Source organism: Ixodes scapularis, unplaced genomic scaffold (genome assembly GCF_016920785.2).
Source record: "Ixodes scapularis isolate PalLabHiFi unplaced genomic scaffold, ASM1692078v2 PGA_scaffold2__306_contigs__length_199485367, whole genome shotgun sequence".
Lineage (NCBI taxonomy): Eukaryota > Metazoa > Arthropoda > Arachnida > Ixodida > Ixodidae > Ixodes > Ixodes scapularis.
Window position 1 is genome coordinate 106,454,126 of NW_024609857.1, and position 25,612 is coordinate 106,479,737.

Consider the following 25,612-nt stretch of genomic DNA (forward strand, 5'->3'; position numbering starts at 1 on the left):
CCCTGTACCTATACGGAGAGAAACTGATAAAGAGGAGGAGATGAGTGTGTGGCGACAGTTCCGCCGCAGAGCTCTCTGCGAAGGTCAGACGTAAGCGCGGTCGTGGTGCCCATGGCCAGCGAAGGTAACCGTAGCAGGGCTGATTTCTCCGAGAGTTTCTCCGGAGTCATCCATAGAGAGCGAGAGGTTATGCCAAGAAAGGCGTACTGTTATGAACAATTTACAACCTGTCGTTCGCCTGCTTGAACCGGTGTTCTATTATACAGGTACAGGCTTCATCACAATAGTCACACTGGGCTCACGTGTGGTTGGTGTAGTTGTAACACGGTCTTTCAAAAGGAAATCTCCTTCGTAGGCATCGTGCTTGATAATTAGTATACTCTATGCAGGTTTCGGGGATTTCGGCGGAAAACGGGACGACACTGCTTGCCCATGTATGGACCAGAAATGAACTCACCACTGAAAATTATATGAGTTGTAGAACAGAAAGCAATAGGCAGTGATGATCCAGCTTTCTAAAAAGAAGTATCATTTGCAGCTTTCCTCCAAAATCCTAGAAACCGCATCTTACGGACTAACAAGCAATATAAACCTTTCAACCGAGCTAATTAGCAACAAAAAGAAGAAAAAACGAGCGAGAAAACAACGACAGTGTCCGAACGCACGTAAGCGCAGTCGTGGGCTTGCCCAGAAGGGCTAGTCCAAATTGTTTAATGGGAGTTATAACCACCTTGCCCCGATTTGTTCTTCAGCGTCAAGAACTCAAACGAAAACAAAGAAATGGAAGGCTGACTGTGACAGCGGATCGATACAGGCACACGCACACACTTATGCACGCCACAGCACACGGAAAACTCAAACTTAAAACTACTGAACAGGAGGGTTTGGGCGGGAAGCCAGAATAAAACGCACTCACACATGCATGAACTTCATGCTGTACAACTGTTCGAAGGGCATCGCTAGATCCAGGCTAATATTTAGCCGAGGGGTGCGTTCACGTGTGCCATGTGTATATAGTTCGCTTGAAACAGAACAACATGATGTTCTCAGTAGATGATGAAAGGCTTGCGAGAACGTGGCGGATGTTTTGAATGCTTGAAAGCATCCACATTGCGGTTCCTTTTGGGGGGAGATCCTTGTTACACTGCCGTTTTATTTTGATGCCCCGGCTGGGTTCAAAAAAGATAACAGTTCCAATATTTTAGAACTATGCTCGAATGACCGCGTTTTCATAAAATAAACATTTAAACTCCCAGTAATTTAAATAATAAACCGGAGTAGTACAAAGCAAGATTCTGACAATAGTAAATGTACAGTTTCATATATTAACTGCTAACTGGCCTCGATCATCAATATGATTCTAAAAAGAAGTATTCATCTAGATATTTTCAACAAAACAAGCAACGTACTTTTTTAAACAAACATTTGTTTTTAGATAACTTTACCATCACCTTAAGACGTCTCAAATAAAATATGAAGTCTAAACAGACACGGCACATTCGCTGTGTTCTGAATGAGGCAGAGCAGGGTGCTTTCGCTTGAGAATGCTGAAGTTGATATGTGACAAGAAAACCACATGGCTTTAAGGTTTTAGGTTAGGGAGCGCCTGCATTTCTGTTCCTATTATAACCTGGTGCCACGAGTGGGCAGGGGTGGTTTCTCCACCGCTACCGATGACAAAGGGACGCTGCCGCAAGCGGCGTCTGCTTTTCTTTTCGGTGGGCCCTTAACGTGCTATTCGCGGTTTTGAGACAAAACTACGGCGTTCTTGCGCGTTATGTTTGCCTTCAAAATTTAGAAACCAACTAAGCTCGTTGTTTTCCTAAGCCATTGCTGGAAATGTGGTTTTCACTCGGCAAAAGTTCACAAGCCAAATGTAAAAGAAAAAGAAAAAAATGGGGAGGCTTTTAAAGACTGTCACAATATCCCAAGATAAGAAAAGACCGCAGTAGCTTATATTAAACGTTGCTAAAACGTAACGCGGAGGGCACGAGACATATCTCCTGTGTGAGTACCACGTGAGTAGTAGAAAACGAAAACGCAAGTTTTATGAGAAAAGACGTTTCCCCACGACAGTCGTCGCTTTTTATATCATACCAAAATGTATGCCATGCTGACTTCTTTTCTTTACATACCTTTCGTATTGATTGCAAATTCTCACGATGCGTGTGAAGGATTTCTTATTCCGTGATCACCAGTTCGATGGCTGTGTAATTCGTGATGGTTATACACGACAAAATAAATTTAGCAACCACCCGTTTCTGGGATTCGTAAAAGCAGTGAAGAATACAAAATCAAACAAAGAAATAAAAGAGAGAGAGAGAGACAGATAGAGAGCGAATAGGGGCAAGCCGCAGCAAATGTAAGCATACCAGGTTCGAAAGAACAAACCTAACCGTACACCGTAAGTTTTAGCGGATCCATGAGCCCTGGGAGATGATTGATAAACTTCGGGCAGGCAAATCAATACCACGCTCACCTTCCCCACCGACAAAACTAAAAACAGCAAAAAAAAACAAAAAAAAACACGAATGGCACTTAGATGTCTCGATCCCTGTTGCAAGTATACAGTCGGTTCACGAAAAACAACCAAAGATGCACATCGTTTACCCGTATCGGACAGAGGCGATTGATTCGGCTCGTATATCAATGGCACAGTACAAGCACGCAGCTGACCAATTGCTTTCTACGAAACGCCCGAATTAGGTCCCTCCTTCTACGAAACACCCGAATAAGTCCGCACATCGAGGCGACATGTACCTGTTTCCAGACCCATAGTGTCGCCCGTCGCAGCACCATGTTTCGGCTCTGGTAGCTGCAGACAATAGGTCGTGGACGGCCGACGGCGGTCAGGGGCCCTACAACAAGCGGGTGTCGCCTCGGTTTGCCTTGCCATAGTCCCTCGCAGCTTAACAAATGCAGGGCGTGCCTTATTACGCTCTGGGTTCTCGCTTCGGGATTGGCCCTTCGGCCTCCTTGTGAACAAACGCCGCAATCTGATTGGGCACGGAGCGCTAACAAGGTGCTCGGATCTCGCTCAGCCGTGCGTTTCTTAAGCTATCGGTGACTGTGGATGCTTCGACTTTGTGAAAGGTTCCATCACCTCCACCGACGCAACAGCGGGGAGTTCCTATTGTAAAAACCAGTTTCGTAACGCACGAAGCTCCATCTGGCGTTGCACGCGCAAGCGCGCCGGTTTTTCCACTTCACCCGTACGGATGATGCAAAACATGGCCACCATCCGCCAGCCCATCCGAACCAAAGACGGACGAGCGGGCGGGGGGGCCTTTGGACGACGTTCGTCGGCAACACCGGCGCTCTTGGCGCGCTCTGAGCACTGTGTCTCTTTTTGAACAGCTTCGAGCGAAGTGGTGGCCCGCGAGCAAAGCAGTCGTCATCGGCGATGCTCGAGACGGCACAGCGGCCGGGCAGAACATGCTGCAGCAGCAGCGGCTAGCTAGGGAACCTTGGTAACGGGAACTGTCGTGTTGTTGTTGTCCAGGGCCTCTGCGGAGCCGTTGTCCAGCGCCGGCTGCGGCGCCGACTGATCCGGCGCGTCGCCGTTGGTTCTGAGCGGACTGGAGGCGCCCTTGCGCTTGTCCTCACGCTGCGGGCAGTCGGCGATCAGGTGCTCGGATGACTTGCACTGGTGGCAGCGCTTGGGCTGGGGCCCCATCGTGCACTTGGCCGCAATGTGGTTGGCGAACTCGCCGCAGTTGTAACACCTGCGCGGGAAGGGTTTTCGGGAGGGGAGTGCAGGGTGGTGTAAATGCACACTGCAAACGATGATAACATCGATGATCACAGGTTTCATCGTACTGAATCTAATTGTCTCGTTGTTTCTTTAACAACTGAGAAAACAAATTAGAAAAAAAAGACATTGGAGCACACTTTAGCGGTGCCAGCTAGTCATTTGTATTTGATAATACATTTCTATAACTCGCCTCAGGATACAGAGCTATTACAAGCAAGAAGCACCACGCAAAGCTCTCTGCAACGTGCTTCAGTTTATACTATATTGAATGCTGAGCCTCTTTATCGTGTCCTTGCACACAAGCGCGTCGCCGCGTGACATAATATATTATAGCAAGATATGGCAACATTATCAACCACCTACCGCTGATGCAATGTTGGGGGTCGAGTCCTAACAAGATACATGAATGTCAAGGGATAACTACATCGCGTTGACCGTCGTGCCGCTAATTATTGACAAAAAAACAACATTTCATTTCTGCTGCAGACCCAACTTAAAGCCGAGAAAAGTTACATTTAGCCTATCACACAACAATAAAGCACACTATTTTTTATTCGTCCTAATCTGCCACTATGAACGCTTCTGTAGTTCGGTTCAGCTTAAGTCCAGACGCAGCAGGCGCTACGAGCTAATGGTACCAATAAAGCAGCGTCCAAAGCCCATGTCACTGATCCTTTTATGCTTATGATTGATTCAGCGATGATAGAACGCGTACAGACACACGACGAACATCGTGATTGCGCGCTTTTGACTCCGTGAAATCGGTCCCATCAGGTTGTAGCGTCGACTGCCTGTCGAATTCAGGTGAAACGTAGTATAAGCAGTGAAGAAAAAACATATAAGTACGTTTTTTTTTTTCTTATTGAAAACATATAAGGACGTTAAAACAGCTGGCGAGATGCGCTGATAGCGTTCTGTTTCAATGCTGTACCTAACAGGACCCTTCGCTATCATCGTATATAAAAAAAGAGTCAAAAAGCATGACACCAATGGAACGTATCCAGTGTGCTTTTAATACGTCGGCTGTGATGAACAAGCCTAAGGTAGATATATGTTTGCGGGGAAATTTTACCATTCGATTTCGGCTAAAACGTTTTGAATTAATGTCATTATTTTTTTTCTCAGCCAGAACTGTTACGTAGAAAGACTCTGCGAACATTTCTTCCCTCAACATTTGTGTCTCAACAGTTTATACCCGAACGTATGTAACTGCGAGCACTGTTTTATTGACTACGGTGTGCGCATTTCTCTTTTACACTGACTGCATATTTTTAAACGTACTTCGCAAACGCTACGAGTAATGTTTCCTTTTTTTCTTCGACCCTGTTGTGTCCAATCTTTTCTTTATTTACAGTGACTGTATTGTTTCTCCTAAAAGCATCTTGCATCAATGCGACATGTTATCTGACATATGGTGCGCCCTTCCATAGGCCAGCGGGCTGTTTAGGGGCACCAGAAAAATTAAATAAATAGACACCAAATCGCTTCTAACGTAGTCGTACATACCAGGACATTACCAACCAATGTCTAAACTTTTCAGCGCGTGAACCAGTGCCTGAAAGGACGGAAGAAAGGACAGCGTAGACAAAGTGACCGCAGCTATTTTAACGAACAAAGCTCCCCGCTTTTCGCGTCCCAAAGTATTCCTTCGTCAAAGCTTATGACTATGTTTCAAAGTAGTGAACATTGTCTCGAGACGGCACCAACACGCACCACTTTCAAGCTCTATCCAAGAACTGCACACTTAGCTTCGGTTACACGCAGAACGAAAAATCGAGTTCCCCACTGAAGAGAACTTTGCTTCGTGGTGACACCATCTCCCCTGGAGTGGCCATTTGGGACCCCGGGATTTATAGCCCGTTAGTCTCGCCTTGAAAACAACCAATGTCCTCTCCGCTGAAAAGAGTAGTGGGGGGAAAGCGTGTACGGCCGGATAGAGCCGCGCGTCCGCGGAGCCCGATTTTCGTCGCGCCATGCGTCTCCATCTCGGGGGATTGTAATTCTTTCTCTCGACATGCACGATCACGCACACAAACGCACACTCACTGACTCTCTCTTTCTCTCTCTTTTATACACAAACACACACACACGCACACGCCCGCACACACACAGACACACGCGCGCGCGCACACACAAACATACACACAGATACATGCGCGAAGCAGTGGCGGCGGTAACAGCGGGAGAGCGCGTCCCCACAGCGCCATCAAAGGCGACCGGAGCACCCCCTGCGACTCGTTACTTAGACGGACTGGACGGACGCCGCACCCCGTGGTGCATCGCCGAGGTCCCGCGACGCCGAGCACCACGGAACAGGCCAGCGCGAGAAACTTATCACTGCAGTCCAGACAGCGGACGAGAGCGGTTTCTGTTTGGCTACGCGGCCTCTCCGTCTCTGGTCGATTTGCACCCGCCACCGGAGACCGCCTAGAAATGTTGCTTTCGTGGGAATCGCCCTCTCTCGGCCTGCGTGGTGAGGGAAACGTATGCTCCGCGAGTTCAGAGGGTTCAGACGCAAGCACCGCCGCGCGATACTGAACTGCACGCTCGCTGATCATACTTGAATATACTATTTGCACATTTTGTTTAAAGTTTTTCTTTTATGTGAAGTTTATCATTGCTGTACATTTATGACATACTCTTGGACCTTATAGGTTTCTCGTACTCTTATTTAGAATCGTTTTCTGTTCAGTCTACGCCCGCATTTCCTCCACCAGAGTTGCTTTTTAAGTCTTCGGTTCCGACATGACTTGCGCCCGCCGCTTGTGTAGAGTTTTTCTTGATTCTAATGAGTAGGGAGACAAGAGAGACGGGTAGGTGTTCCATATTGTCAACGCTCAATTGACGCTGGCGTCTTATTAGATGGTTCGCTCACATTTGAAACATTCCGTTTGGAATCATACTTTAGTTTCTTGAGTCATGGCACACGAACTTCTTACAGAAGGCCAGTCGCAGATCTTAGGTCATTTCTCTAGAATTTACAGCTACTGCTAGATTTAGCCTGCGCGTGCTGCCTTACCGTGCTTTTCATCATCATAATTAAGTGAAGTATTTCGTTGTTGCTTTTCTTGTACTGCAATGAAAATGTTTATTTGGTCTTGCTAACATTTCGCAGGCTACAACAGATCAGTTCTCCTGGACAGTGCGAACGTTTGAGAAAATTGCGTCGTTTATTTGCGGTAGACGCCATTATTTCCCATGAATTCCCGAACTCCTCAAATTTCGTTTCCTCACTGAACGTTTTCAGAAACTTCAAACCTCAGTTAGGCTAGATATCGTTAAGTTATGAAATAATTGCATGGAACCCAAGCCGCTAGCAATATATTCGGGCACTGTATGAAGCCTCCCTAACGTGTAGTCTATTTAAGCCGGTCAATACACAAACACGAACGGCTCTTCTCAGAAAGTCGTTTTGCAGCCCACGATATTATCCGGCGGTCGAGGGTTTAGCACCAACGAGCGAGGCACATCGAATTTCTCTGCCTCTTTTTGTTTCGATGCGGAGAAGCTGAGATGACAGGAGACACATTTCTTACCGCCGTTCATAACTTGTTTTTCCCTCGCAAACCTCAGAGCAAACGGATGGAAGGGCGGGACTTGGTGATTATTTAGGGCGAGACTCCCCACGTTGCCGCATAGCTCCCGATTGTTTCTGCTCTTCAAAGATACAATTGTTGCCGAACGCGTCGTAAGCGGCGGTCTTAAAATAGCCGGGCAGTGCACGTGTTAGCAGTGCGGGTCAGTGTACTCGAAGCTTGTTTCTTTTTTTGTCTTGTTTCTTTATACATCGTTGGAATAAAGACGGCCGGTTGTAAAGATGGAGGGCGGGTTGTGTTATTATAGTAAGCTCGAAAAGAGGAATAGACTAACCTATACAAAAAATTAAAAACGTCCTAATAAAAAAAAAAAAAAAATCAGATTTTTTGCTTTGGTTTTTTTTCCAAAGGACTCTTTGAGGGTTGCTGAAGTTTCTGTTTCCAGTGGCCCTTTTATACAGGAAGATTCATTTTAATTTAAGCAAATAAAAAAAAATGGGGTGAGAGTTAGACAAGTATCGGTGTGCGCCATGTTTTCATCAGGCTCGGCAACATCAGACGAGGGATTAATCTCAATGGTAAGTTGCCTAATGAACCTGTTCTGAATCTGTTCATTATCTTTTTGCCATTGGTTTTAGGGGTTATGTAGTGACTGAAGTATCGACAATAACCACTATTCGAAGTAAAACCTAGTAAAGAAATTTGCAAAAATTTAAAAGTTTATGAGATTTAAATTTTTTCATTGTTCACGTCTTTTTGCTATTCAGAAATTGCCCGCAAAACGAATGTCGCAAGCCCCGCCCACATGGACAGCTAGAAGAGTGGCGTAGTCGTTTCAGTCACGCCGTGAGTTGTGTCGTCGGCGATCCCACCGTGAAGACGCTGCCGAGGAATAGTGCAGATAGCGACGACGTGATTGAAACGACTACTTCACTCTTCCAAGCGTTATCGTGCGCAGGGCTTAAAGTCACCCTTTGGCGCACAGTAATTTTAAATCGGGCTAAAAAAAAAAAAAAAAAACTGCAAAGATGAAAAATTAATATCTAAAGAAATTACGACATTTCAAAACATTCTTTCAAATAATCAGGCGTCTAATAGTAATCGCGATATATACTGCGACTGCAACCTGACCCCTAGAAGTAATAGGCCATATTAAAATGTTAATGAACAAACATGAATTAATTATTCTGCTTACCATTACGAGATTTCTCTCACTCAATGTCTGCTGAGACTGATAAATACCAGGTAAAGACGCCGCACAATTCCTTTGACCAGCTTAAAAAAAGAAAAGAAAAAAAGGACCGTTTGAATTGAAATAAACTTTCTGCATATTGGGGGGGGGGGGGGGGGGGAGGGATTGTTATAGCCACGTGATGATGGCCTTCGAGGTGCACGGGTAGTCATTTGTTATATACACCGAGTGAGCACGTTTTTCCTGCAGATAGGCAAAATTGACACGGTAAAGGGTTTTTACGATTTTAGGAATTTCAACGAGAACGCTCACTTTTGCTTCTAATGTGATTCCTCATCGTTTAGTTGCAATGGAAAAGGTATGCAGGTATTTCTAAGTTTTACAAATTTGTTAAAAAAGCACACACAAAAAAACAAAAAAACGTGAATGCTACATTTTTACTGTTTGTGAAGCTGAGTATTCAGGCCACTGTGACATAGTATAGACGGCTAATCTTCATGATCAGTCGGCTAATTATATAAAACTTGCAAATTAACTCTTTAATTAGTGACAATAGACAGATGGTTTCAATTAGAAACTTGCTGAGCGTTATCGAAAACCACTAAATGTGTAAGTTTTAGAAAGGCTTTGCGCGCGTGAGAGGCGGAGGAGTGCGCTAAAGGTATTAATCGTGCAGCAGGAGCAAGGCTACCGGTGCGATAAGGCGCCCGCACAATTTTTCCGTCTCCCATGATAGCCCCAGCTTCGTACCTGTTGCACGAGTGGTAGGTACCTTCAGGGCACTACTGAGGCTTTTCACGCGCTCAAAGCACTTATACAAATTATTGGTATCGTGGTTTTGGATGACGCTCATTATGTTTCTAACTGAAACCCATGTGCCCATTCTCACTAATTTAAAAGTCAATTAACAAACTTACTTAACTGGCTGATTGATCGTTTCGATTAGCCTTATATACTATGTCCCTTTGGCTGTATAACTCACCTGCACAAATTGCATAAGTGCAGATGTCACTTTTTTTTAAACAAATCTGTAAATCTTAAAAAATAAAGCACCCTGTATAATTTACGACTTAGTTACAGACAAAATATTGTAAGTTACATTTAGTGAAAAGTAAAGGAAAGGGAAGAGGAGAGAGAAAAGCGCGTATGCAGTATATCATTTTCTACGGCAAGTTCGATTTTTCGTGTCGATGGCTTTCAACTTATTCAAGTATCGTTAAAACCGCTGTTCCTTTCACACTTGGGCCTATCTTAAATACTCTACAGAAGGTACCGTACTTCAAGTACTTTTGGTAGTATTTTCGTATTTTGCAAATACATTTCGTGTAGAGTATTTGCTATTTATCTTAATTACATTTCTCACAATCTTGTACTCAGAATCAAATACATGTTTCAACCATGGAAAAAAAGTTTGTCACCGGAACGATCCACGAAACTATATATAGTCAGACTCCAGGGCAAAGCTGAACCGATTGCAGACTTGTAGCCAAGCGACCGAACGCAGAACAGGAAACAAGTCACGAGCAAAACGCAATGTCCAAATGCAAACAAAAGACCAAGCAAGTGATAGCCCGAAGTACGCCCGCCTCTATGAGTCCACTTTTCCGCTTTTTTTTTCTCTCCTTAGAGTTGATTTTGAATATCATGTCACGCTTGGAGCTATGAGAGTGCTGGTGACGTCAACCGGATCGTCATCGTCATGGTGGAAACAGCGTATATATGCAGTTCCTTAACTGAGGCAATCCAGTAACGATGCCTTCTGTCGTACCTTGGCTACGCATGATCGCTCAAAGCTGACAAGACGCCAAAAGGGGGTTGAAGGTTGGAAGTTCGCACGGGAGGCGGAGCAACTGAAAGACCTCTCTACCGTTCTTAGCCTGCCCTTTTAGTCACTTACAGAATGAAAACGGCTGGGCGAATCTTCCGGATGCATGGCCTCTGGTACGTGCCCTTTACCTTCCGTCGTGCTTTGGCTTCTTGTGCACACTCGAAGCGTACGTGAAGCCGAGTTGTTATTCAAGGTAAAATCTCGCGGTGGTGGCAGGACAGCTGAAGGCGCTCCCTGCTGTCCTGCCATTTTGAGTTACCATATAATTTTTTTCCAGAATAAGAACTGCAGAAGAACGATAGCTCCATTAAAACTCCAATTTTACTAGTATGAGGAAATTATATTGAAAAATATAAGAGATGATGGATGCTCTTCTCTTTTTATGATTTCGAAAAATGACGCGTTCTTCGATCTCGCCGAAAATTCGGGTATGAAGTCTCTCCTGTTATTCTCATATGGCAACAGACTACAGTTCAACCGAGAAACATTGCGGTAAACATATCGGGACATGGTTTGCTAAGCTGTTACTGTTTTGTGCGTTGCATTGAACGGGAAGATGGAGAGCCCCGCGCGTACTGATAATCTTTTAATGCAAGGGAAGAACCGCAAAGGAGGTTAAAAAATCCCGTGAAAAGAAACAAAATAAACAATCAAAAGGATTCTTAACGTGACAACTACCTGAATGTTGTTCGACGACAATACAAAATAATATTTTTGTCAACCCGAGCAATAGGCTGTTGCGCCGCGTACTCACAAATGTGTTTATTTGTTCCGTTGGCGACGGTCAAGAGCCCCAAAATAAGAGCCAAGACCATCATTGGAACTTTTCTTTTGTCTGGAAGTCAAACCTTTTCTGCCGACCGACATCAGTCGATCGGCTAGCATCACTGTTATGGCCGTTGCAAGGGTTAAGACAATCAGAGGCGGATTTACCTGATTTTGCGGAAGCGCTTCTTGGACATGGGTCTCCGGTGTGAGCCCTTGCAGTCGGAGTTTTCGGGACCCGAGACGGAGGTCGCCTCCACCCCCTTGTCTGAAGTCTTGCACTCGAACTCCACTTCCTCCTCGTCGCCCAGGCTCCGAAAGCCGGCCATCTGGATCACCGACTGCGCTCAGAAAACCGAAAGAAAAAGTTAGCCACGTGAAGTTAACGAGTCGCCTCGGGAAAGTTTTATATACCAAGACAACGATATGTGTTTGTGACGTAACAAAACTGAGATCTTTCACCTAGGCTACAAAACTTGCACTGTGCAATCATCTCTAGTTTTGCTCCAGAGTACTTGCTCTCCAATGAGTTGGATAAGATTGATGCGTGGTGTCTCCAACTGGCGCACGCCTTTTAATACATTTAAACGTATTGACATAAGGTTCATTAGGCAAATTAACATTCCTTCCCCGTTGTACACACACCATACGCAGCCGAACGTTCAACAGAGTTTAAACATCTAGGATCTATTTCTTTTATGTCTGATTTAAGGTAAAATAATTACGTTGACTATATTACAACAAAAGCGAAATACATCTCTCGGATATATAAAGCATAATTTTAAGTTGTCGCCTTAATTTTTGAAGGAGAAATATTTTTTTGTGTGCCTGCAGTCAAATGTGGGTAATAAGGGTGAAATTCGGGGCTCATTGAATCACAACGTAGACAATCAGGTCGTGATGTGCAGAGTCGTGCCGGTAGATCTCACACAAAATATCACGATTTCAGGACGCCTATTAGATCTTAGATCATCACTGCGCTGGAACCCTCAAATAGCAATAGCTCCGTCTCAGTATTTTGCCCAACACTTTTTTTACAACACTACTAAAGAAACAGCATCGAGACTTTCTTTTAATATTGCAGACGACTGAAAATAAATCCTGGGAATCGTTTTAAGAATACCAAACTAAACTACTGCGTGCTTGCAAAAAACAAAATGTTTTTTTTTTATAATGTTTGATTTTATACGTTTGCCCGAATCTATGACGTACATAGTTAGCGAGATGGTGCACTCCTCACATTTTTAGATGACTTCAAAAAGGTGGTGTCGTTTAACTTTTTCTCTTTCTTTCTCATCGTTTATGGGTACGCGCACGTGCCATACGGCGAGCGGTGACAGAATTTCACGAGACTTTTCTTTGCATGCAGACGACGCGTCACTTTTCAGTTCATATTTGCTTAGGAGTGTTATACTTTCTTCACTCTTAAGGCTGGTTCACACAGACCTGTTTTCTTAAGGCTCGTTCACACAAACACATTTTCTTACGTTACGTTACGAAAAGTCACCGGGAAATCTGTGCTTCGTATTAAGCGTGGCTACCAATAGGGAGCATTCACTGGACGCCATATCTGTGGGTGCTGCTTAGAGCGCATGCTCAGAACGAGCTCACATCAATAGGCTGCTAAGACCGGCACTCTTGACGGTTCGGAATGCACGTTGCAAAAGAACTGTGGAAGCTCGCCATCAGCACGCGCTCAGCATTCGCGCACACAGCTATGGCCGCCGGTGAATACTCCCTATTCAAGGAGATAGCCTGGCACGCAACATTCGAGACACGAATGGTATACGGTGACTTAGAGGTAACCTAAGAAAATGGTGCTGTGTGAAAAGTTGAACCGAGCTCAACTCCTTACGTTACGTTACGACGTGCCTTGTGTCCTTGGTTGCCACGGTAACCCACCGTCCTAGCTCGTCGTCACCGAAACATTCGTGTCTCTATTGTCGCGTGCCAGGCTATCGCATTCAATTGTTAGCCACGCTTAATACGAAGCACAGATTTCCCGGTGACTTTTCGTAACGTAACGTAAGAAAACGGGTCTGTGTGAACGAGCATTTACTTTACGTTACGTTACGTTACGTTACGTTACGTTACGAAACATCACCCTGAAATCTGTGCTTCGTATTAAGCGTGGCTACCAATTCAAGGAGATAGCCTGGCACGCGACATTCTAAACACGAATGTTACGGTGACGACAACGCCCTCACCCGAGCCGACGGGTGCCACCATATTGATAGCAGAAAGAAAAAGCTAGGAAGACGGCCGGTGTTTCGTCATTAACCCTTCCGGGCTCAGATTTTTATTTTTCGAAGAAAGCACTGTACTGCCTTTACAGTCGTTGTAAAAAAAAATGAGGCATTTTATTAATGACAATAATAATTACTAAAGACATGCAACTAGCGACGCCTCTTAAGTTTTCAAAAGTGCCTTTGCCAAATACGTCACCAATAAAGGAGCGAGGAGGAGCTCAAAATGGGGGAGGAGGACACAAACTTTAAGGGGCTCTTTCGTGCTCCAGATTTTTTCCCTTCGCGATCATTTCTTTCATTGGTGTTTGACCATGGGTTTCCGAAGCGTTTGAAAAAAATTAAGAAAATATCGACCTTAGGTTTGTCAATAGCCCTTTAAAGGGGCGATGCAACCATTTTTTCTACTTTGCGCGAATACCGCTTAGAACGGATCTTTGACGTTAATGACCTATGAAACACGCGTTCGTTTTTCACCCCACTCAATAGGAGTCCCAGAAAAAAATTAAAGAAAAACGAGCAGCGTTCACCCCCTCAACTCGCAGCCAAAACAAGCGGCCACGTGATCTGGAGCCGATCCGCCAATGTTGATCATAGCCGCGCGCTGGGGTTAGCAAAGTACAGGACACGCGCTGAGTTCCAGACATTGTTATAGCTCGGCTACTGTCGTCGTTGCAGCGATTGGACACGGGCCACTACCCGAATGCTTCTCGAGCTAGTAATTATCAGGAACCTAAATCGAGTGCTCAAGCAATGCTCGGGTCCAATCTATGAATCGCATTCAAATATCGTCATTTGGGTGTACTTCAATCCCCATGTTACGTCATCAAATTTTGCGAAGGAGAGATTGAATGAAAATGATCGCTTTTGTCCTTGACATTACACCGTAACAAAGGAGTTTCTTGGCCAGTGGCGTTGCCTGCGAGCATCCTTCAGTCCCACTAGTGTCAGTAAGCTCGTGTGAAGTGAAGAACATTCCGAATGAATATCTTTGCACCGCCTTTTTAAGTCTAGACATATCTTAGAGTATGTTAATGCGTCGCGAAGGAAATATATTAAGCACAACTCGTTTTATCAAATGCCTTACGAATATCTGGAAATGTAATTGTTCCTATGCTTTGTTACATTAAGCTGTCTAATAACATCGTGGATACAACTTCTTTATGTCTTTTTTGGCAAAATAACTGTACTTATAACCTTTGCTTTCAATGGTGCAATTATCGATTTAGAATTGTTTTGTTTTCTCTAGCGACAAATTTTCTTTTGTCTATTTGTAGTTATAAGTGCACATTTATTTTCTCTTTGTAACATAGTTCTAGTCTCCATTCGTGAGAGTATTGATAGGCTTAACCATAGGCCATAGACACAAACTCCGGTTTCCGCCGTGCAGTATATACTTGTAAGTTGCAACCACAAAAAACAAAGTCAATAAAAAAAAAAAAAAGACAAGCGACATGACACTCCTATTGCCACTGCGCTTGAAACCAATTATTCAGAAACGGGAATACTTCCTTTCTAATCTTTATTTATGTTGCCTCTCTGTTTTTGTTTTTTTTTGTTCCAATCTGAGGATTTGCAAGTATGCCGTTTTCCCGCCAGCTCATGGGCGCCAATACCTCTTCTGCAAATACGCCTCCGTGGTACCAATTTGTTCAGTGTGTTCTTTCTACAATGGCGGGTTGACATTATTCGTAACTGGTCCGCACATGATTCGCTTCACCAGGAAGAAACAAAGCCGGCCAAGTCCATCATGCAACGACGGCGGTCGCCATTACTTGAGCAAGAACACTTGTGACCGGATCCGAACCCCCACGAAATGCTGACGCGCCCGTCGTGTCAGTTAGATGCCCAGTGCGCACTACCAGAACTCTGGAGTGTCTACGTTCCAGCAAAACACTCGATGGAGCCCATCGTCCCAGTCTACGCGTGGAGCTCCGCGAAAGACGAGACCGAACATATGTTTAGGTCTAAAAAACAACAACAAAAAAACATCTGTGCTGTCGCACTGCGCATGGTGGAACGCAATGCTCAGTTGCCGTAGCGCAGACGGCTGTTTCTGGTCTAAACATACGTTAAGCCTCGTCATCGCCGAGCTCCATCCGTAGATTGCAACAAATGGCTTTCTCAAATGCTTTACGAAAAAAAAAAAAAGAACGTTTTGCATTTTTTCATTTGTACCTGATCAATCTACAGAGGTCTCGGATACCAGGCTCAACAACTGCCACATGACGCTCGCTTTTGAAAATGATATATTGTGGGACAAAAGGTGTCGTGTCCATCTGACTAGGATATATAGACCAACGCACTGCTTACAAACGAGCCCGCGTTTGCACATACCAGGCATGGACAGTGCGCGTGCGCAGAAACGCGACTGGCGTGAGGAGAATCGTGTGCGCACGCGCTGTGCCGACAGCAGCGCCACCGCATCGGCGTGACGTCAGAGGCGCGCGTGTGTGTAATAAACACGCGACTGCAAGACAGATCGCCGGCGAGTCCAGACATGGACAGCCGGAGAAATCAGGCGCTTAATGAGCAACGCGGGATTAAGCCTGAATCGTCGGTCGTACACATGCCGGGCTTCCGTCGCAGCCTGGTCGGTTCGCTTCCGGCGCGCCGACCGCCCGCCGAGAGCTCGGAAGTGGTGACCGGAACTTTGAAACAACCGCGCCGGAAGTGCCCCATTTCCGCAGTCGCCGCCGCTCACGCTGCGGCCGGGGTATCCATCTTTTCTACTCACTTCACAAATCTAATAACGCGAACGGCGCTTGGCACTCGGCTGTGCACATGCTGCCCAGAAAGTATAGATAACAAAACTGCGTTTGCTCTGCAGCGGAGAGTGGAAGAGCGTACACGTGTGGAACAAGATTCGCGGCTCTCACTCAGTGTTTAATGTCTCGAAGATTTCCGGAGTCGCCGGAATGGATATCGGAGTTGATAAATGTAGAGATCGTGCAGAGCCTCTTTAAAGACTGTCTCAGTTCCAAATGTTCGTTCGTGAATGTGGCTTGCACAGTTTCCAACCCGCAAAAAGATATAACTCAATGTACAGTCCCCTCAGGCCAGCACGTCCGCTTTCGTCACTTTGAAAATCGAGCAGAATGCACGTCGGGTACATGACCAGCGAAAATATCACGGGCCTCAGTACCAGATCTTATGGTGTGAACGCGTGATCTTTTTTATCCAAACCCTTCTGAGGCTCGAGTCGCGATTCTCACTCAGTCCTGTTCATTTGATGCAATCAAGCACTGGGTCTCAAATCGAAAGACCGGTTACTTTAAAAGAAACGTGATAATGTCACCGTGAATGAATAAAACGCGAATGAAAATTATAACTCAGATATGTATATTGATATAAACAGCTCAGTCAACAACAGTTCACATAGCAGGGGGAGACGAAGCATCCACTCGCTAGAGATGACTGCCAAACAGGACGCTATAGGGTCACGAGGTCTAAGCTTTAGAAGCTGCTTCCAACGTATCAGCTAATTCGTTAGATCAGCACCTGAGATGGCTATTAACTCAATACCGTGGCACTTTTTCTGTTGCAACTTGCAAGCAAGTGTTAAGCGCCAGATATATGGGCGATGAAATGGCGAACTGTCGGAACATAACGGATCTTTTCTAAGAAGATTTTTTCCCACGGTGAAGGCTCAGTCTACGGTTGGCGCCTGAAATGTGAGTTATACTGACGCTCCTGTTTCCTCTCGCGACTCAGGTGAGTCACAGAGAAGGCAAGAAAGGTGCCACGATTCCCCTTCTAAACTTTAGTTGTGCTTCGAGCTTTCGCCACTCGGTGAAATATTTATGGGAAAAAAGTTACTTGCAAGGGATCATGACCGAGTTTCTTGGTGCGCAGTTTGCGTACTGGCAATCCCATATAGCCTTCCAACTCATCCCACGACTTGTCAGTTGCTTTGTCATGGACGTGCCTACTCGTCAGCACCACTTTCTACACAGTCCCGGTAGCGGCCAAAACCTCGCATCTCGCGGCCAACACCATGGCCTCCGAGATTTTTGGCGCGCAAAGTTCTCCTCCGGCCCTTCCAGACGCTCCGCTGCCCAGCAAAAGGATCATATAGCAGAGCTTCTCCAAAGCTGCGCAAGGTGGAGCGAGTTCGTGGCCACACTTAAAGCCCCTTCATGCTTCAAAAGTGGCGCAGGGTGCGTCGATGCACGAGGCATGCGTGCATCGTGCAGGTTTTGGTAAGATCGTGGCGGCACAACGCTGCACTCAGCTAGATTTCAGACGCCAGGTTCTTCCCAGAAGTGGCGCGGGTCAAGTCTCTCGAGCATTTCCACAACAATGAATGACGCCACTTTTTCAGAGGTTGGAGGGGCTTTAGCCACACCTAGAGTAGCTGTATAGGCTCTGCTCACACAGCCAGAGTATCGCGTTCTCTTCCCTTTCGCCGCCAACTCCGCATTGGCGGAGAAGCGGCCACGTGCACCATCTGGTTTCGACTTTCATGCGGGAAAGCGACCTTGCAGGCGCCGAGTTTCGGGCGGATCATGTTTCTCGCTTTGCGTTTACGAAATATACTTCTTACACTAAAATAGAATAAACTAGATGGTTCCTTGACTATTCAACATTAAGTGTAATCACTGGATACTGTATAATCGCGTTGTTTCGTAACGCGAGCGATGTTTTAAAACAAGTTTTCAAAGTCTGGGAATAGTATGACACATAGGACGATCACGTAGCTCACGTCCGCGGCACTCGCGGAGTGATACGCGAGTGGCCCATCCGGGCACTTCAGACTTGACAACAACGCATAGCAATGGCTTGCAAAAAGGCGACGTTTTCGTCGGCTACTACATTCTACCGAAAGCATGCAGAGAAACAGGAGACAAATGACGGAATGGCAGCGCATGCACCGCTTGTCGCCGTGCATGAGCAATCTAGCCAGTGCGATATAACCGCTAGCCTGAGGCATTTAACGTGCACCACGCAGTAGTGATACGGGACCGCACGCCGGTACGATGCTCATCCAGGCCGAAACGGGCAGCGGTGGGGGTTGAGCCCAAGATCCCTGGGTTCTGCAGCGCCAGCTTTCGCTCCACGTGGTCCGATCGCTGCTGTGCGCTAGACCGATTTCCCGCTCTACGGCCACCGGCAGAGGCTGAATGCGCAACTCTGTGGGTATAGCAATAGGCCAATATGCGCTCTTCACAAACAAGTCCGCACGAGATGTGGTAAACCGCGTAGTTCCCGCACGAGGTGAGTGCACTGCGCGTGCGCAGAAACCAGATTCGCGTGAAGTGGAGCCTTTGGGCATGCGCACTTGCCAATAGCAGCGCCAGTGCAGCGGCGTGACGTCACCGCCCCTTGTGGTAGTATATACAGGAACTCTGGCCACACCTAAAGCCCCTCGATAAATGCGTTTTTTACAAGTACCGCCAACCATTGTTCTGGAAACGCATAAGACATGTGCAACGAGCGGGTGCTGTGCAGCCATTCGTTTCCAAGGGTCGCTAATTTGAGTGCTGCGCCGCCATTTGCTTTTAAAAGCCGCTCGAGACTCGGGCCACCCAAAGACATCGAGGAGCTTCAGCCTCACTATTTGTGCTCTTTGTGCGACAAGCGCAAAGACACCGAGGGGCTTTAGCCACACTATATGCGCTATTTGTGAGACAAACGCCAAGACGTCGAGGGGCTTCAGCCACACACGCTAGCGGTTGTACTGCACTTGCTAAATTTCCTATCTACTGCGAGTGACTCGTCGTAACTTTGAAATGGCTGACCAACTACACGCCGTCTAAATACCCACACAACCCCAATTATTTTTCAGCCACAAGATCACAAAAGTATAACTTGTGGACGCGGCAAAAAAAGAAGAAACCCTGCCATAGCTATGTAGGGCACAAAGGGTGTGGCACCCGAACTCGAGTCTAATACCCCGGTAAAACGGGTTATACTTGGTTTCAGCTTGTCCAGACGCAGCCGATGCTACAAGAGCAAACTCAGGGACCTTAGCGTCCCTGTTAAGGACGCGCGTCCGTGCAGTGTAAGCACTGCTCAGGGCCACATGCTTGCGTTTGTAGCATCGGCTGTGTCTGTACAAGCTGAAACTAAGTATAATAGACTGATCTGACTAAGCGTTCGGCCAGTTTAGTCTAGTTCAACAGAGTGCACTTCGCCTTTAGTGTCATCTGTATAATGGCTTCCTCCTAAAGAACAAACTCGGCTTGAAGCGAGTTTGCGTAAATATCGTAAATAATAAAAAAACGCGTAAATAATAAAAAAGGCGAGTTCTCGTAAATATTTTCATTTAACGTAACGTTGTCTCGTAACGTGTTTTATTAAAAAAATACTAAATATTTCTGAGACATATATGTCCTTACTTCAACATTTTAGGTGTCCTTTAGTACTTTACCCATCTTTAATTTCATCATTTCCGAGTGACACTAGTTTCTCCCGTGTGGCACTGAAACACTTGAAGTCTCATTCGGTAAGCTGAAGTGCACTTGGTTAAAGTGAAGCGAATTAGCCCGTCTAACGGGGGGTATTAAGCGCTGGCGCACCTCGGCTTTGCAGGCTTTTGTTTCAGTTCCCAGTAAGCCGGCCCTGAGGATCTTCAGCAAGGTCATATGCAGCAAGCAACGAATATAATTCGAGCAAACGAGCTCACTTTCACTGCTCACCCAACAGATGTAATATCCCATGTAAAACATGCGGCCATTTGGGGTATAAAAATAAATAAATACTTCCCGCGTTTCAGCAGGCCCGATTAAGAAATAAAAGCAGCTGGCGGCTATTCCTGCCGCACGGCGGCGCGCAGGCGTGGCATCCTTTTAGAGAGCCTAGATTGTAGAAAGGGTCCATCGATCAGGCCCACGGGGAGCGTTTTGCAACTTAATGGTGGACGCCTCCTGCGGACATTAGTCACAAGTGCGCACGCGCTGCGTTTTTGCATGGCAAGAAGGAAAGCCGGCGGAAAGGCAGGAAAACGCTTCTAGACGATCAGCGCTTTGGCCACCTCCTCGCAGCTCGTATTCCAAACGCGGCCCATAAACCACGTGACCTCGAACGAGTAATCGAAGTCTACCTGTAATAGACCCCTTTCGAAATGCACGTGCCGATTAGGTGAAGATCGGAACCACTGGAAAATAGCAGAGCAACTGCATCCAGGGAAATGCAAGTCATATATTCCATGAAAAAACGACCGTCGGAGCGCGGCCTACAATAGGAGCCGACGAGCCAAGACACGGCGTCGAAAGTACAACGTCACTGCGCTCATTATCTTTTTCTGTGGGCGCGTTTTTTTACTTCTAATCCACCCAAACGCAAAATGTGTGCCGTGACTGTGCGGTTTATTCCGCCATTGTGCAGGAATTCAACAGCTGCCAACAAAGGGCAGTCTTTCGAAAAGGATCTTGTCTGTACAGGCTCTCTACCAGCTAGCTATTTTTTAGTCTCTCCAGGCAAATCGAACGGCCTGATGTAGAACCCTGCGCGCCAAAAATCTCGGAGGCCATTTTAACCGTCTAAAACTGATGCTTGCGCACGCCTACTTTTCCGCACAGCCCTCGAAGAGTCCATTACTACTACCTACGGATGAGGAGTGGCGTAGACTGGGAAACGACATGGGTTTGAAGAAAAACAACATCAACAACAACAACAACAACAACAACAACAACAAGACAAAGTCTGTGTTTTGTGACACGTATCCGGGCGTCTTTCCGCTCCCGAGTGAACAAAACGTTGCTAAATTTGTAAGATTGTTCGCAACGATCGGCCGTTAAGCATTTAAATAATATAATGACCGGTTCAAATTAAGAAGAAAAAAGTGTAGGACAAACTTTACACGAGCAATGAAATATTCGCAAAATCCGCGCAAAAATGGTGCCCAAAGACAGGAGCAGAAATGTGTCCGGAAAAACATTTGCACTGACTATGGAACGATTTGCCGCAGAGACTGCATCGCTAGAAATGATCAGTAACGAGGCGGAAATTTTCCACAACAATCATAAAAAAAAAAGATAATCAATAGACTGGGAACCGCTTACGTCACTGTAAATGAAAATAAGAAGCCAAAAACATAAGCTCAGTGGAGGAAATAAACGGAGGTGCTGCTGAAGGGCTTGACAAACAATAACTTGCAACACTGTTTCCAACAAGGGAAAATCCCGTAGGCAACGGGGTATGAAAGATAGGGGAGGTGATCGTGTTGACGAAGATAACAGTTAAGTTGTAAGATCATGAACTACACTTTTGCAAACCAGCATAGTTATTTAATACCACACCTCGCATATCGGCGCCGCAGCCCGTGCAACTTTAGCAGCATGGAGGTACCACCGAGGGCAATATGAGGTGAAGCATCCAATACGACATTTTTCTGCATCTGCGGACCCTGCAGGCTTTATAGACTCCTTTCGAAAGTCACGTACCGATAAATAGAAGACCCAAACCACCGTACAATGGCGGAACAACGCTCATCGTGGAACGTGCAAGTCATTCCATAAGATAGAAAACGTCGGAGCGCGGCAAACGCTAGGAGCCGACGAGCCAATCAAACAGTGGGGAAAGCGCAAAGTCACTGTGCTCATCACCTCCTTCTGTAAGTGTTTCTTTTTTCCTTTTAGTCCCATCAAACGTATAAAGTGAGCTGTGAGGTTGCGATTTTAGTCCGCCATTGTGCTGGGATTTCACAGCGGCCAACGGTGGGCAGCCTTTCGAAAGGGGTCTATTATCTCTCAATCTGTCAAATAGTCCAAAGAATGGGACCTCGAGTTTACATTCCACTCCCAGTTCGGATCAAAGCTCTTTTAAATACTCCCAGGTAGGCCAAAGAAGCACGAAAGAACTGTTTCAACTTTTGTTGTCCGTAGTAGTACACAGAACCTCCGCTCAAAACTCCCGCAGTTTCCACTTGCCACCGTTAATTGTAGCGCTTCAAAGCGTACAAAAAATACGCAAACAGAGTTCTGTGCCAGCTGCTCATGAGGAATGCGAACGCGTCTACAATATAAATCGCGTAAGCTTCAAAAGGCTTTCGCTCAAAAACTTCAGATCAAAACTGAAGTAAGAACGCACAAAAGCGAAATTTGAGCTTCACTGACATAAAATGAACCAGACCTGGACTCACGCAAACCACTAAGCCACTCATAGGCTTTCTATCTACAAAGCCTACGGCGCAAAAGGGAAGGAAGAAAAATAAAATATTGCTCGGTATAAGATACACCTAAAGTATATCGGCCCCCTCTTCAGCACGTTCATTTTGGCAACAGACATCTTCAAGAGACCGCGAATCACAGTTGGCATCTTCCGGCCGCCCGCAAAGCATGACACTAATCCGCCGCAGCACAAACGCCGCCACCTACTCGCGATGAACCCCGTCACAGAGGAGCGAGCAGACATGTCCTGCCAATCTTCACTCTGGATCTCGCCGACTCGCGCGGGGAGAGCGGGTCCGGGCACCGGACTTAGGCGCTCCGCCGCAGTCTCGCGCCCCAAGATCAGGACGTCCGGGGACAGAGAGTCGGCCACCCGACACCCGCGAACGGGCCTCCCACGGTGCCGATGGGGGGCTTCAAGGAGGGTAGCCGCATGCATGGTCACTCAGCAAAGGTGGGGGGGATGAAGAGACGGATCGACAGACAGGAGGCAGACTGGGGGAGGAGGAGGATGAGAGAAAAAAAAATGAGAGAGAAGGAGGGAGGGGGCTAGAGGTGTTACGACCTCCGAAGCCCGTGACCTTGCACAGGGGACCAGCTGCCCGCATCTGGACCTCACTGGAGTAGCGAGTGACCGTTGAGCGTGTCCTCCCCCGCCCGCCAGTCAAGGGACGTCGACAGATCGTCTTTTCAGACTGTGTTTGGCCTTTCCCCCTCTCGTCGTCTCATGCCGGACCACCTCTTCTCTTCTTCATTTTAGAGTGCAAAATTTTGCTTTTTTAGGATTGTACACGAGTTGGTCCCTGGCTGTTATTGAAGGGCACGTCCATTCTTCCGGTTATCCAGGGTCGTCTGCTTGCTCTTTCTTTGCCTGGCGCGTGCGTTCTCTTCACCTAATGATGGACAACAGGGGGTCCCGGCGGCACTTTGTTCGCCTCCCCGGGCCCACACGCGCGACCGCGTGTGTGTATGTACGTGAGCAACCTCGCGATCAGTGCTTCGCGCTGCTTCCCCTGACTCGTAGTTGAGTGCAGCTGCTGCCCGCTTCTTGTCTGCCGAATTATAGCAGGATTACAGGCGCGCACTCTGATTTCTTCTCCTTGCACGATGCGTTTGTCTTTCATCGGGCATGCAGTAAAAGTGCGTCCACACGAGGTCAACAAACAGCAAACTTGTTCGCTAGCTCAATAAAAAAAAAAAAAAAAAAGAATCATTGCTAGCGAGATTGCAGGATCAATTTATCACAAACAATTGGCAAACCTAATTATGTTAAACGGTCTTGTTTAATGTTTGGCGTAGTTCGCAACGTGACAAATCTGCTTCTAAGTTTATTTTTATGTTGACGGACCGTGCTGACCAACAGTTGACTAGGAGGAAGGATATAAGTTGGTGAGTTATCATTAATCATTGTTTCTTTTAGTAATTCAATATTTTTAGCCATAAGTCATACGTCCCGAAGTACAGCACCGCGTTGTTCTCGCGCAGCTTCCCTAGCCTAAAGAAGCAAGAGGACAGTGATCGTGATAATACCTCGTTGCTTCCTTAAGGTGTATCCACACGACGGACCAAAATGCTGTTTTGGTCCGCGGGCCGCGCATCACGTGATCTTACGTCACCGCTTTTCGAGGTCCGCCGACGGTCCGCGGCCCGCGCTTGTGAGAAATGCCAAGCGCTTTTTTCGCCCGGACCTTGGCGGCGGACCGAGGCGTTTTTAGTATAATTGAAGTGCTAAGTCTGGCAACAAGCTGACTTTTGTTCTTTGAATTGGAATCCAAATCCAAAGTCGTGTTCTTTTGGCGCCAACTGTTGAAGACGAAGAAGACGAACCTTTTGTTGTGCGACGATGGCGGCATGGTGCGACGATGCAACTTTTTACTTCATCGCGCTCATGGAGCAATTCCCCGCTCTGTGGGACAATAGATGCATGCCCTTTTCGGTTCACTTAAGTCCTCCTCGCCGTCAATAGTCAACGCCAGGGCCACCGCGGCCAAAAGTCTTTTTCGTTCAACCTCCATCTTGGCTCCTTACAAATAGCCTCAAAGCAGCTCGTTGCATGCTTTTGGCGGAGCTGTGAGGTCGAGGGTTAGGCCGGCCCGTTCACTCTGTCATCTGCTCTTTTGGTCCGCCGTGTGGATGCTCATTGCAGCCGGACGGCCCGCGGGCCGCGTATCACGTGATCAATCGGTCCGCGGCCCGGTCCGTCGTGTGGATACACCTTTACTGATGGATTGTTTGTGCCCTAGCATTTTGCCTGCACAAATTGTAGTATCCGGTGTTCTCTGCACTAATTTCACTCGGATGAAATGACTTCACGGGGGACAACAGTTCTAAAGAGCGCACAACATACGGTGAGTATGGACGTGCTCTACAACGCGATAGACTTTCAGGATGGCTCTGCTTGCTTCTAACCTGTCTATTTTGTTTTCCTGGGAAACTTTAAATTACGCATAATAACAATAGCAATATCATAGTGAGGAAGATGAGCGGCCGGCTGCGCAGGACAAAATAGGTATACGTTGAAGACAAAGTCTGAAATTGCTTAGCTCCACTCCACGCCCGACAGACGTGACATGCGACTATCGTGCGTACCAATGAAAAGTCACCTTGTTCTCCTTCGCCAGGCTATGATGCTCTTACGAAAAATAACTCGTACAGCACGACTCACTGTCTTCCCGAAAAGGTTAGCCTAGAGGGAGGGAGATATCGAATGCAGGATCATGGGATCCTGGCAACGTAACGACGTGGTGGTGCCAAATACCCCGCAGATAATCCGGCTACTAATTGGGATTTGTTTGAGACAAATGAGGTTGTTAAGTCTTCTTGCTATATGTGAGAAACTACAATCGATACACACTACCTCGTTTTTCTCTGATAAACAACACCATGAGATGTACTCGAAGTGAAAACTATCCGTATATTCGTTGGTGGGTACAACTATAGATGTTTCGAAGGCGAACATTTCTTCGCAAATATTGTGCCGGCCGTTTGCGCATATTTCATTTCTTCTGGCGGATATTAGGCCTGTCTGTTATATCAGTGTGGACGTATTTAAGTTTATAGGAAAATGGTTGACAATAGACGAGGAATTTGGTGCCCTTAAACGGAAGAACAGGAGCTTTTTGATCTCGAGAAAACGTGTACGATTACAGATGATGGAAATGGAATCGGCGGACGAAAT

At 46.5% G+C, this 25,612-nt stretch overlaps 1 protein-coding gene across 2 annotated transcripts in view; it reads right to left on the reverse strand.

The window, feature by feature from the left end:
* Positions 1-60: 60 nt before the first annotated feature.
* LOC8041187 (protein lin-28 homolog) overlaps positions 61-25,612 on the reverse strand; it is a 253,668-nt gene continuing 228,116 nt past the window's right edge. For both annotated transcript variants that reach the window (XM_042291985.1, XM_042291986.1), the window contains 2 exons: positions 11,244-11,416; positions 61-3,725 (listed from right to left, as the gene is read on the reverse strand). In XM_042291985.1, the coding sequence (XP_042147919.1) occupies positions 3,458-3,725; positions 11,244-11,416 (441 nt within the window). In that variant the 3' untranslated portion in view covers positions 61-3,457. The remainder of the gene's footprint in view (positions 3,726-11,243; positions 11,417-25,612) is intronic.